Genomic DNA, 14,487 nt, shown 5'->3' on the forward strand with positions numbered 1-14,487 from the left:
TATGGGGGACATGGAGTCCGGCCGAACTCCATGTCCGGCGAACTAAAAAAAAATCAAACGGCGGATAAGGAACACTATTTGAATTGTAATCCAAATAGTGGATAGTCCCCCCCCCCAATCCCCCCAATCAAACACGCCCTAAACGTATAGTCTTGGACCAGCTTCTTTACCCACGCTCGTCTAGAAAAATGTGGGAACCTTTACCCATTTTTCACAACACCCAAGCGTCAATGCGACGCCCCTTACTCACTTTTCGAAACACTTGAAAGCAGGCGCAACGTGTCACTTGAGGGGAACGACCTAACATTTAAACGATTCAAAGTAAGATTTATTGTCATAAGGGATCCAAGTGGCTTTTTTACGTGTTGGAGAGGCTACCTAACACACAACCCTCCTCTTTAGCCCAGGTTTGGGACTGGCAGAATTGTTAAATAATTATATTTTTGTGTTTATTATCAACTTATATAGTTTATATCATTTTATCATTGTTGATTACAAAAAATAAAAAACAAAAAAAAATCTAATGTTATGGTAAATGGTTGCCCCTTTTGACTAAATTTTCTTGTTCTGCCACTGCTAGTGATGCTTTATAACTATAATGATAAGAAATACTCTATACCATATAGAGAACCGGGATGACAAAAATGAATCCAAAGTGCTGAAGCATATAAATCTGAATATGGAAATACAAAAATCATGACTTAAGCCGCATACTATGAACAGAAGGCCACGCACTTACAACATCACTACCCAGCTGATGATTGTCAAAGACATCATACAAAATGCAAGCAAACATAAACTAGTTCTCAAACATCCAACCATTGACTCAAAAACTGTGCTCTCATATTATTGGTACCACAATTTAAAATTATTACTAGGTAGATGTTGGGGTACATATAAGCCCCCTCCTTCCCATCTTCTATCTTCAAGCAAGGCAATAGACACACAGCTCTTCTGTGTTGAAAAATATCAGACAGTGCTAATGTCAACTCGGCTTTTATGGAGCTGAAAGGCTGGGGTGATCCAGCTACCACAACTACATTGGATGCCTGACCAGTTGAAGTAACCCAAGCGAGCTTCGCAATGTACACATAAAAGCTTGCCCTCCAATACACCTTCTTCAACTGGTGCCAAGGGGGTAACAAGAATCAAAAACTAAAATTTCAAATCATGTGCATGCAATTTATAGTACAGAGACGACACAAAAAATACAAATAAAAGGATAGGGGCTTCATGCTGCAGTGGATGATCTAAAATGGGGCTCATTGGAGCAAATATGAATAGCCTTGATAATGAAAGAAAGACAACTAGGCTTGGACATTTGAAAGTAGTATCAAAGGAATGATTATCTATTCACCAATTAAACCATAAACTTCAGGGATGTAAAAAATAAATAAAATAAAATACAAAGATGGAACCCACCCGACAGTCCGAGACCAAAATTTTGGTTTTTGGTGTGTTTTTCATAAGGTCAGTCTGCTTTTCAGTTTTGAAAATTTTTAAACCGATACCAACTGAAATATTATATTTAAATAATATTTATATATATATTTAGTATTTCGAAATAAATGACCAATACTACACGTTTTGCAATAAAAGGTTAGGAGGGGAGACATATTTGAACATCCGCACCATCTTTGTCATTTATTCCCAATGTGGAATTCTATAGATTTTCATAAAACCCTTAAGCATCTTGTGAATCCCTCATTAACACTAAATTGAAAAACCAACAAAACTATTTGATTGGAAGTACCCATCAAAATCAAATGTGGGCCCAAGACTCCAAGCTTTGGCCACTTTTCATAGCTTGTTTATCCATTTCTACACCTTTATTCAGCAATATGCCTAGATATCAGAAATTCTAGACAAAATAGAAGGGAGTGGGCTGATGTTTTGTACCTGTTGTCATCCAACGAAGAGGTTCAACAAAGATGGATGAGCACTCAATCTCATCACACTTGTTGAAAGGGTTGCCGCCTTTCCTCTTATGCCACCCAAAGGATGTCTCCCCCTCTCCTGGAACATGATCCACAATATTCTCTTGCAATGCAACAACTCTCCGGCATTTCTTGCAACGATATGCAGCAGTAGAAACTCTTCCGCTATTCCCAGATGTACCTACGTCGGAGGAGGCCTCTTCTGCTGGCAAGCCAGGATCAGCCCCAAATTTAGAAGTGTCTATTCTTTCTCCACGATTGTAAGAATCGCCTGTCATCATGGGGCACAACATCTTTTCAGAAAATGGAAAGCCCAATAACAGAATATACTTTTGCTTCTCATTATAAATGTTCATATAACATTAATTAAATATGTACAAGTAGACATTTTCCATTTTTCTTTCTCTCTTTCTTGGTTTGACTGCGCAACATTCACTTATCTACAAGTGTGCACATAAATTTATAATATACAAGGTGAATAAAATGCTTTAGTTGATGTGGCAAGTCACCAATGATCAATACTTAAAACATAGTTTACCTACAAAAATCTTTAGAAGGAGAAACAAAGCAAAGCAAATATATCTACAAAAGTAACAGTCAAAAATCAAATATAAAAAACATAAAAAGAATAGAAACGACAAGTAAATAAGATTCAGACCTAATACTTTCAAACGGAAGCGTTTGTATATAGGGCTAGCGTGATCAACCTTGAAACCCATTCCTTCGAACATTTTTAGCTGCAAGGGAAAGAAGAAAATATCTAGAGTCCATGATAAGCTAAACACATTGAAAGGGAAAACTTAGAAGCACTTTTTGCAACACTGCTTATAAAACAGAATTTCATGAAAAATTGCTTTGCATCACCTGTTCCAAAAAACCATCATTGGGGCAAACAAATTCACAGCTTTTCTGTAAAGATTCAAGTGCATCTGCAATGATGTGCAAATGATAAAACAAATATGAGGTTATCATCAATCTCATCACCACCATTCAGATTTTCAAAATGCCAAAAAACGGAAGCCCACAAGCAAATACCAATACATAGAACCACAGTACGAATTTCCTCAAACCTTCTTTAGATAGTAGTTCAGTTCTCATCAGATACGCAGTAATGATAGCTGCACTGCAATGAAAACACACGGACAAGGGCGTAGAATGTTAGAACTTGATAAAACAGAAAACTAAAGCTATTAGAATATATGCCTTCAATAGTATATTGACATTCATCAGAAGACTGACATGAGAGAAAAGACGTTTCTATGGAGCTTGGAAGCACTTACTCACAGAAGAAGATACGTGACTAGGATGTGGAAGTGCCTCTGAATATGAGCAAGCTAATAATTTTGTGCACGTAAAATATAGCACCGATGCATTGATGTAGAACCAGGGTTTAGGGAAATCAAACAAGGCTAGTCAAATTAAAATGTGGTGTAACAAGGTTTAGGATTGGTTAGGAATTGATTGAACTGAATTTTGGGAATAAGATTTTCAGGGGCTTCTCCTGTGCTGTGAACATAATACTATTATGGGTTTGGTTAACGAGTGCCCTAAGGGCATTGGTTATGTTTAAATTGATTGTACATTACATGTTGCACGCACTCCCATGCATTATGTACAAGCATTTCAACCTTCTTATCAAGTGCCCTGAGGGCACTCATTAACAAAACCCTACTATTATAGAGCAAATTTTGCTGGAAACAGGCAATGCATTCAAAATAAAGCATGCCCAATCATTAACAACAAAGAGACAAAATTTTCCATATAAAAAAAGCATCAATTGTAAATTTCAACACGCCTCAACAAAAAACAACCAAAATCTACAAATGAATTAATACATAAATGTACCTTCTTGATACACCAGCAAAGCAATGCACCAACACAGACCCCTCTTTTCGACTCTTATCGATGAAATCCAAACATACGTCCAAATAATCCAGCAAATTCTCATTCTCAGTATCTCTCAGCGGTACAGCCATCCTCACCAATTTCAAATCGTTGCCTGCATACTCCAACAAGTACAGAAGCTTTTCTGGTGACAAGGAACTCTTTGAACTGTCACCCAAAACATCCTCAAGCCCTGAGTCCCCGGCATAGACCTTGCGAATCTCTTCAGTAGGGATCAATAGACCACTACGCCATTCGGTGAAAAATGATATCGATGCAGAACTAAGGATTGACAGTATATGAGTGATTTCCTCGCTACCGTTCTGAAGAACCTCTGCAGCATCGCTAATGTTGCCAATAAATAAGTGCTCACGTACCAGATGCGGCATATCACAGTCAATACAGTTCTAACCGAAACCCTAGATTATCTTTTCCTGTCAAAACTTCAAGTATAAATCTTTTTCTCACTATTATAGTACAATTCTGAATCAAATTTTACATCAAAACTGAATCTGGAAATCAAAGATTTTGCAATCCATTTAACAAAAGGAAATCCTATTATAAATTCCACTCAAATTTTACATATATCTGTAATTTTATCAAAACAAAACCATTAAAAGAAACACTGAAATCATAAACTCTAAGCATTATGTTTTAGGTTCAGTTGATTGTTGCTTTCGATTTTTGACATTCAACATTTTATTTTCTGTATTCAGCTACATTTTCTGAGCAACCAAACGGAGAGCATGATCATTCAATCAAAATTTTTACTCCAATCTCTATATTGTGTTCGATTTAGGAACTACTAGTATGCAATCAAATCAATGAAAGAAATTAAATAGAAAATAGAAAATCAAATCAAATCAAAACCGAACCTGAAATTTTGATTTTTCCGGCGAATGAAGGTCAGTTTACCGGCTAGTGAAAGCGATCTCTCTCTCCCCAGCTCTCACGATCGGTGAGTTTGTGTGTATCCGTGACTGTTTTTATTGTTAGGGCAATTGTAATTTACATTTCAATCAAAATATTCATCATTATCTTATAATTTCAAAAATATTGTAATTTTTTTATAATTTTTTTTGTTCGTAAATTATTTTATGAATTGATAAATGAATAATATTTGGTAGCTCGAGGATTTCCACTCCTCCTCCCGAATCCCCCTAATGCCCAAAACGACGTCGTTTTGGGCATTAGCCTTTTTTTTTCTCTTTTTTTTCTCCCATTTTCGATCAGCTCAGCAACGGGAGGAGAGAAAGAGAAGAGAGAAAGAGAGAAAGAGAAGAGGGAATGGAGAGGGCCCTCCTTGCTGCCGCCGACCTGCCGATCGTCGAGCAGGTCCGATCGTCGCAGCAGCAGCTCCGCCGTCGCAGCCCCGCCCCTCGCAGCCCCTGCCTCTGCCGCCTCTGCCCCCGGCCTCCGCCTCCAGCCCCATTTGTTGGGCCCCCTCTAGTCCCTCCTCCTCCTCCTCCTTCTCCTCCTCCTCGCTCCTCCTTCTTCTTCCTGCTTCTGATCTGCAAAAAAAAAAACAAAACAAAACAAAACAAAAACAAAAATGGCGTCGTTTTTGGTTCAGGGGATTCGGGGGGGAGGGATTTCGAGCTACGTAGCACTGCCGTTGATAAATAGGATGCAAATTTCAATAGCTAGGATCGATTTAATGGTAATTAGATTATATTTTTCAATTAAATTGTTTAATAAGTAAAATTTATCACTTTATGTGACAAAGTGAATTTTAGTAATAAAAAACCATTTCATTATTTGACTTTACTCATTAATAATTAATTGTTCTAATAATCTTGTGTTTGTTAAACTAAAATAATAATAATAATAAATTGCATGATAGAAAATTTCAGAACAACAATGTTTACGTAGTAACTGCACAAAGGGTTTTTTATTTTTTTATTTTTTTATTTTTTAAACCAATTTCACAGGTTTTTAAAATATATTTGTTGCAAGTATTTAAAAATAAAAATAAAAAACGACTTTAAATTTATCAGGGTGTAATTACGGAGAAATAAATAGAGCCTCAGACTCTTATTTTCAAAACATCATGTTTTGAAAAGCACAACTTTACAAAAAAGAAAATAATAAGTTAAAAAATACTTGTTTCAGTGATTGACATGCACAAAAATCAACTATTCCATCAAGTAATACTAAAAACCGAAAGATCCACAAGTTAAAATTAGTAAAAATATAAATTTTCTGTACTGAATGCTGTATAAATAAATAAAAATTCGAAAACAGATCAATCAAAGTAAAAACCAATTCTTGATAAAACATTCAATGAATTCCAAAACAAATGACAACTGCATTAACATTTTTATTTTTATTTTTTGGGTGAGTTCATCTGCATTTCCCTTAAACAAGTAACCAAAAAGATTAATCAAAATAATTGGGCTGCTCAAATTTTCTGTATGAATTGTTAGTATATAAACCGCAAAACATGTTGTATCGTAATCTGGACAGCCAATTTACACTGTGTAAACCAATCACCTCACAATCTTCACATCCATGCATAGCCCAACAATTTGATTCACAAAGCAGTTCTCGCTCAACTATGTTGAAGAATTGCGATTGGGGCAAGAGAATTGAGTAATCACTATGGGAAGGGTGATGGATGGAATCATACGAAAAATTTGAAGCATTCGAAGGTAGACTAATCAGCATCCTTCTCCATCCGTGGTATAAACAGGAATTTGCCATGTCTTGGTATTTTTCTTTGGATCGTCAGTAAGGCTGAGATCGGTATCATCTTCCTTGAATGTTCTAATGAATGTTTTGGCTCCCATCATGATAAGCCTTTCTATCATAAACAGTTGGTAATTGTTCTCAATCAGTGGATCCAAGATACTGCTATAATTCGATGAATACGCCAATTTATACCTGCAAACATTTGTCAACAGCAATACAATGCTTCAAAACACAGAATTTCAACATAAATACATAAGTTTCAACATTCAGTTGCCATTATGAGACATCTAAGAATTTTTTTGTTTTAGTAGTACTAACAAATTTCAAGCTTTCCCTACATTTCTTCTTGACACATGTCGGACACACTGGGGACAAGCAGTGTCCTAGTTCTTATTTTTTTCATTAGAGTAGCAAACCTAAGGTTGATGAATATGACGAGAAACATATTTGACCTAGAATAAATATATAAAATTATATATTTTACACGTATCCCCCACGTGTTGTGTTCTACATTTTTCAAAAAAAATTCGTATCTGTTCCTGCTAGAACAAATACTCAGCAGTTTAAGAGAATAAAGAACTAAAGCTACAAAAGATTATATTACCGGACAGAGAGAGGTGAAAAGAAACCAGGTGTCCTCTCATTTGAAGCAATGTAAAGTGTCCGTCCTGGTGGGACCCATTTTGAGATTCTACAGAGAATAAACTCTGGCCGCGTATCCCTGTCAACATGGGGATGTACACTCCTATCAACCCCCAATCTGTCCTTCCTAGTTTTTAATATATCGCCTCGACGAACATGAATAGCATCATAATCACCAAGGAGCACTTTAATCTGTGGGTCTGACATTATTAGTTCATGGATCAGATGTTGATAACAAAAATAACAAGACTGCAATTTTGTCATAATCACAAGGATCAACCAGTGGGTTAGATTTGGATTATTAACGTTGTGCCAAGAATGAAGCAAGGACAAAGGGTGACTTAGAATAGCAGAGAAAAATTATTGCATATATTTTGTCACTTTGGGACGTCCCCAGTCCCAGCCCAAGTCTAGAAAAAATTTCAAGATATTATTTCTACGCCATAATCAACCCTCATGCAAACCAGAATTCTACATAAGACTCGTATATACAACATTAGGAAAAGATAAAACTTCCATTAATACCTTGGTAATCTAAAATCCCCTGACAGATCCAAAACGTAAAATTCCTCAGATCTGAACCACAACATTTTCCTCTTATACATTCCATTCTTTCCATTTCCCAAGACAACAAAAACAATGAATAAAAAAACTGATAAATAAAGAGTTAGGAACAGGTGGGGCATTCACCAAAATTCACGAAAAGTGTTTCTGAATGCAAATTAAACATTTAGATGTCAATGCTAGTTTTCCATATATAACCATCTACAGAGTGAAAAGAAGATCTATTGTGCATTTGAAACTACTGTATCACATTCTAACTTAGAGGAAGCAAATCAAACACATTATACAAACTAGCCCCATCATGCGGAAAGATAAGTGGTATAGCAACTTATCTGTCTCCTACATACAATAACACAACAATTACATAGAGCTGAAAGTTAGCTGCATGTACATCCTGTAGGTATATGGAAGTCATGTCAGCAATCAGCATCACTAAGGGGATGGACCCCACAACCATTGAGCACAAGCCTTGTCTCACAACATTGCCTTGCTAGTTTGCTTGCCTAGAGGCTTCACAATGGCATCACAATTGTTCCCACACTTGGGTGCCTCACCTAGGCACCACTCTACATTGTCCACTTGGCCTCAACTCGGAAGCTCACCTGCTCATTGGCTCACTCATCTCACCTTCACCTCAGCCGCTTACCAAGGTTGCACTTGACTCCAGACTTAAACCCTGAAATACTTTATAGCTTGCCTAAGCCAAGTGCAGGGCCTAGGGACTCTGTCATGAGCTATAAAGCATGGACACTCCAAAATTGGTGCAGTGGCAGTATCCGACACGCCGGGGACACGCCGGGACACGTACGGGACACGCCGGATGGCGTGTCCCTTTAATTTAATGTTTTTTTTTTGGAAGAGGACACGGCGGGGACACGCATGTCCACATCTGGACACGCTATGGGACACGGCGGGGCTCTTTTTTGAATTTGTTATATGTATTTGGGGTCAAAGTGTAATATTTAAAAAGTAAAAACTGAGGGTGAAGAAATAGAGTGAACCTGCGAAGACCTTCTGAGTCGAAGCCCTCTCTCTCTCAGTCGATCGAAGCTCTCTCTCTCAGTCGAAGCCCTCTAAAGTCGATCGAAGCTCTCTCTCTCAGTCGAAACCCTGCGAAGTAGATCGAAGCCCTCCAAAGTAGATCGAAGACCTCCGATCAAGTCGTTTCAGTCTCTGTTTCTGTCGATCCAGTCGTCTTCGATCTCCGATCCAGTCGACTTCGAAGGTAAGCCCTCTCTCTGTGTGGTCTGTTTTCGACTTCGAAGGTAAACACTGATTTTTATTTTTATTTTTATTTTTTTTATACGTTTATATATATATATATATATATGTAAGAGTTATTTTAATTTTTATTTCTTTATACGTTTATATATAAGTTATTTTGATTTTGATTTCTTTATACCTTTATATATAAATTTATATATATGTAAGATTTTTATTTTTATTTTTTGTAATTATATGTTTATATATCTAAAACTGTAGTTTTGAAAAAAAAAAATGAATTATAGGTTTATATATATATACAGTATGTAAACTTTTTTTTTTTTAATCCTTCTAATGTTAATATTAATTAATAGGAAAAATGCCTAGTTCAAATTCTGTCAATAACACACAATCTGCCTTTGTTGGATGTTGGATGTTGAATCTTTTGCCTCTCTTATATTTATTGAATTAATGTTACTATGTTAGTGTTTGTTAATTGTGATTTAGAATGAATGTAATATGAATCTATATAACACATAAAAATATACAAAAATAAAAAAATAAAAATTCGCCTTGTCCCCCGCCGTGTCCGTGTCCGTGTTCGTGTCCCCATTTTTTGAAAATTGTCGTGTCCCGTGTCAGTGTCCATGTCCGTGTCCGTGTCCGTGTCCGTGCCCGTGCTTCATAGGTCATGAGACACCCAAGTGAAAGAGACCCATGATCCCACAGGGGATCACCAGGGACTTGCGGATTGACAGCTAGAGCTGCGTCCTGAGCGATCATCAAGGTTGCTCAGTCCACCCACCTGAGGATTTTCAAAATTATACCTCGTTTATCCTTCCTCTCTTCTGTTTTATTTAATTTCCATTCATGAATGATTTTTTACAATGTCCAAACAGCCATCTTATTTACCTAAATTCTAATACATTAGGCCCTAATAAACGCTAGGCCTTTCCCTACCTTTTGGCCTTCCAATTATTTTTTTCTGGCCTTTTGACATTCTAATTTAACCGCAAATTTATAAAATTGTTCCTAGTTGAAGTTTCCACCTGCCATAAATCTTAAACGTAGCTACCTCTACTTCACAAATAAAGCCATTCCAGTCCTTTAGTCATAAAACGAGTGTGGGAAACACTCTACTAAACTTAGTGAGCCCAAGATTGACGTGGTGCAGCAGTAAAGTTAGGCTTTTGAAGCTGATCCGATGGGCTTTTCTGGCTGAGAGCTTGATCAAGCTATATAAGGGGTAAGGGTTTTGAAGTGAAAAAGAAGAATTTAAAGGGCTGGGTTTATATAGTATAAGAAAGGGTTAAGGGTTTTGAAGTGAAGAAGAAAGATTTTAGTGGTTGTTTACAGGTGTTTTGGGTGGTGGGAATGGTAGAATATCTTTGTAAATTTGGGATTTTTAAAGCAAGCTAGGGTTGAAGAATTGAAGAAAAGATGTTAGTATTGTAAACAAAATTAATGGTAGGAAAAGGAAGATGAAACAGATCTGATTCAGCGTGTTTTAACAGTTAAAGTGCATCATCATCATGATGATGATGATGAAGAAGATGACAACTACAGTAGGCACCACACATGGATTCCTGAAGGCAGGCATCGCACAGACCATCCCAAACAAGCTTCAAAAGCTCTCAAAAAAATTCTAAACTCATCATTGTTGAATAAGAAGTACATACCTTTATACGGAACTCATAATTCCAAAAGGACTGACTCTGAAATTTGAAAAATAAAGACTTTGGCATTTAAAACTCATTCAAACTTACCTAAAATCATACTTAACGACCCATATAAAACTTGACCCAAATTATAACCCACAGGAAGCAATTACAACCCATTTTCAGAAATTTCTGAAATTAGCAATATACTGATGAACTATAGAACACTACTAGATAATATGAAACAAACCAGATCAATGCCTAACCTAAATAATCATAATATAAGACTCTACCAAGCATAATACAATGATTATGCATAGTTCTAATAGGGCCCACCATGAAATTATGCCAATATCAGAATTTTAATGCTTCCTTGATTTTACTTTTTTCTTGCATTAATTAAAAAGAAACTTTATGTGCAGTCAAAAGATATTAACAAGATAACTGGACCAAGTATTTGTTAGCAGACAGTGGAAATAGCCAATACATGGTAAATCATGTGCTATGTCACCCGAACTGAGTAGATAATCATAACTTAAAAAGATTGTGCATGGTAAACCTTTTCTGCTGCATGTCGTAGTTTCTGGGCAGCCATTGAAGGAAGAAATGAATATGGCAACATTGTAGCAGTGTGGTTTTTTCGATCTTTGCACTCCATAAACCTGAATAATTATCAAGATTAATAATATAATCATGATTAAAACATGAAAAACTCTACCAACACAGGTGTGAATTTTTCAAAGATTTGAACGATAATATTGCATGGCATATGACATAAACAATATAATTACTACTTATGAAATCTGAACTAATTCAAAATGGCTTTGTTGTTCATTTCGATTAAAATTGGTTTTTAAAATTTAATTACTTAAATGAGTAAGACCCTATCACAGCCTTGATCATTTTTCAGTCAATAACTAATATATAAAGAAGTTAGGCTGGTCTCCTCCAAACCCTTATAATGTGAGAATACAGGGTAACTAGTACAGAGACTTTGAACAATCAATGGAGCAAACATTTCTTCAATTTATCCTTCACCAGTTTTGTGGGGATGGGGGTGTTGTGGAACTAAGCAAAGCAAAATAAATATTATATGGCAATAATGAGCTTACCATGCAAGAGGGCTAGCAGTTCGATTAATGAGCAAGATATTTGAATATTGACTTTTCTCTTTCAGGTTAACACGAGTAATTTTTTGTACATGGGACATCCCTCTACTCCCCAACTTCAAGCTTGTTGATAGAGCCAGATGCCATGTTTCAGAATTGTCTAAAACTACAGGAACAGTGTTGGAAATGAGCTCCAAATCATACAAAGAGTCCATGGCACAGGAGCTAGCGGCCCACCTAATAAATAAAATGACACAAATATCAGCATACATTAGACAACACCTCTAGTTATTTCTCTGAAAATACTATTCAATTTTTAACACGAGAGAGTTACAACTGCTAATGCAATGAGGCAACTATTTTTATTTCATTTTATTTTATTTTGTGAGTGCAGCACACATGTCCTGGTTTATTTTATTCATAAGCAAAATTCGAAGTGCCTAATATGCATGCAAGACACCAATCCTGTGTCAGTGTTTGTACCATGCATTGAACCATAAGCCTCAAGTTGTTGCTTTTAATAAAAGGAAAAGAAATGCAAGGAAATTATTTACAAGTGTTACGCAAACAATTTCATTGAAAACAAAACAACGGCCAGTGTTCAACTATTGTCTTCTTCTTTTTTTCTTCTTTTGTTCCCCGTTGTGATGTAACCAACCAAGCATTCTTTACAATATAAGCCAAATGAAGCTTACCTTTCCTCTGAATTTGCATTGTCTGACTGATGAAGAAGCCCTTTATTATTATGTATTGGATTAATACACATCCTAGAAGGCATCACAAAAGTTCTGCAACAAGATAGAGTAGTGAAGTCAAAACACTTATTACCAAGACCATGATAATCATTAAGACCAACGATAATGAATTTCTAATCTTTCAGGGTCTCAGAGGCATCTTTATGCCAAGACTGAAATCAGTTTACTTACTACAGCTATTAAAAGCAAGCATACTTACTACTGCCATCTTTTAATGCTAGTAAATTAAGAAACAAACCAAAGAAGCCAATCTTACTAAAAATGCACATCACTTAAAAGAAATGATTTGTTAAGTTACAAGAGGAAATAAAAGATTGTGTTTTCTCTCATCCCTTGTTTGGTAAAGCTGTAGAGGAAGAAAATAAAAGATAATGAATTTTCTTTTATCTTGATTGTATAGACTACATAGAAGAAAAGAAAACAAACTATTACATGTTAGATTGTCAAATAACATTTGATGTTTTTATTTCTTTAGCACTTAGATGGACAATTTTGGTATTATACAACGATATTACGCACTCCATTTCTTCTCTCTCTCTCTCTCTCTCTCTCTCTCTCTCTCTGGAGAGATTCAATAAGTGAGTTTTAAAAGAACCCCTCTTCTCTTCATTCCTTTCCATTTCCCCCTATCTCTCTCCTGTCCTCTTTAGGTTGTGTTTGGTCATGGATTTGGTAAAGGTTATGGAAATGGAAAAAGTGGGTGAAATGTGAATGAAATATAATTACATGTCACACACCTTTCACACATTTTTTCTGTTTCCCTGTCTAAATCCCTTTCCAATTCGATGAACCAACAAAACATGAGTAATTCAAACAAGTGATTAATAGAAATCAATTTCTTTTCTTTTCTCTCCAAATCACACAATCCATTACCTCACTAGATGCCCTCCTATCAACAAATCTATTGTTTCAAAATTCTATGTTACTGACTCTTAATGCTGTGTTTGTATCATGGAAATGGATAGAGATTTAGAGAAGGAAAAGGAAATGGAAATGAGAATTTTTTTTAGCTTATATATCAACAAATATATTGCTTCCAAATTCTCTATTACTGACTCTCAACACTGTGTTTGTATCATGGATTTGATTTCCCTTTCCAAATCCCTACCCAAATCAATGATCAAAACACAGCCTTAATACTTCCAACTATCAATTCAATTTCCAAAAGATGTCACAACAAAGAAGAAAGAAAAGACCCAATTGACAACAACCCAATTCAATTGAAGTGCTTATACCTCAGCTGAAAAAGAAAAAAGAAAATCCCAATACACATAGAATGAAACTTTAAAAATACACATACCTCTGAAGAAACATGGCTTCTTCAAGAGCGCACCTGAGGCTGGACTCCTGATGACCCAAACCAGCACAGGTCTCACAGTTCTTTCCGGGACAGTCGATTCTGTTACCCCAGTACAAGTACTTTTCGGAGGCATTGAAGGGTCTCTGATGAGTCTTAACCACCAAGTTTTTGAGGGTTTTGGCAGAGGAAAAAGAGAACCCATTTGTGGAATTCAGAGAAGAGAGAAGGTACAAGAGAGCAATTGCTGAGATGGAGATTGTGAGTATGAAGACTGGGGATCTGGGTTTTTTGTTGCTCCTTGGGGCTTTGTGGATCGCCATTGATGTCTGTTGCTGAGTCAAGTGTAAAAGTGGAAAAAAAGAAAAAATAAAAACCAGTTGGGAGTTGGATTGGGTCCTAGGCTAAAACAAATAAGCAATCCCCGGCCCGACCCGACCCGTTATGAGACTTGACCCAAAAACAGGGTTGATTAATATACGGGTAAATTATTGATAAATTCCATTTAGAAGTGTTTTAACTCAAAAAATTTATGAAGAAAATTTTTTAACCAATTTAGTCTCATGTATGTATAGTTTTATTCCATAAAGCCTTTTTTTTTTATTTACACTATTTTCTTGGACACTTATGCCCTTATATTTAATTTTGATATCCTTATAAATATTTTTTGAACGGTTAACAATTTTATGATGTGAACATTTATATTTTAAAATTCACATTGATAGGAATGTAAAATTGGCCCGTAGG

General features: G+C 36.0%; 2 protein-coding genes across 6 annotated transcripts in view; both read right to left on the reverse strand.

Moving 5' to 3' along the window:
- The window catches only part of LOC114278626 (uncharacterized), a 134,438-nt gene extending 129,581 nt beyond the window's left edge, over window positions 1-4,857 (reverse strand). For 2 of the 5 annotated variants that reach the window (XM_082890984.1, XM_082890985.1), the window contains exons 1-6: window positions 4,697-4,857; window positions 3,783-4,255; window positions 3,008-3,060; window positions 2,802-2,866; window positions 2,596-2,674; window positions 1,900-2,208 (exon numbers count right to left, since the gene is read on the reverse strand). In XM_082890984.1, coding sequence (XP_082747110.1) covers window positions 1,900-2,208; window positions 2,596-2,674; window positions 2,802-2,866; window positions 3,008-3,060; window positions 3,783-4,210 — 934 coding nt within the window. In that variant the 5' untranslated portion in view covers window positions 4,211-4,255; window positions 4,697-4,857. Of the gene's footprint in view, window positions 1-636; window positions 1,125-1,899; window positions 2,209-2,595; window positions 2,675-2,801; window positions 2,867-3,007; window positions 3,061-3,782; window positions 4,265-4,696 lie in introns of those variants that run through there. The other 3 variants (XM_028220717.2, XM_028220718.2, XM_082890986.1) reach the window with 3 other exon arrangements.
- A 1,248-nt stretch (window positions 4,858-6,105) lies between these two features.
- LOC114278624 (uncharacterized) lies at window positions 6,106-14,120 on the reverse strand. Its single transcript, XM_028220714.2, has 6 exons — window positions 13,744-14,120; window positions 12,384-12,476; window positions 11,692-11,925; window positions 11,139-11,241; window positions 7,117-7,346; window positions 6,106-6,704 (listed from the first exon to the last, which is right to left on the reverse strand). Exons 1-6 carry the CDS (start codon window positions 14,061-14,063, stop codon window positions 6,482-6,484), a joined length of 1,203 nt encoding a protein of 400 aa, XP_028076515.2. The 5' UTR covers window positions 14,064-14,120; the 3' UTR covers window positions 6,106-6,481.
- Window positions 14,121-14,487: the final 367 nt, after the last annotated feature.

This window comes from Camellia sinensis, chromosome 10 (assembly GCF_055761805.1).
Source record: "Camellia sinensis isolate YWXY chromosome 10, ASM5576180v1, whole genome shotgun sequence".
Taxonomy (NCBI): domain Eukaryota; kingdom Viridiplantae; phylum Streptophyta; class Magnoliopsida; order Ericales; family Theaceae; genus Camellia; species Camellia sinensis.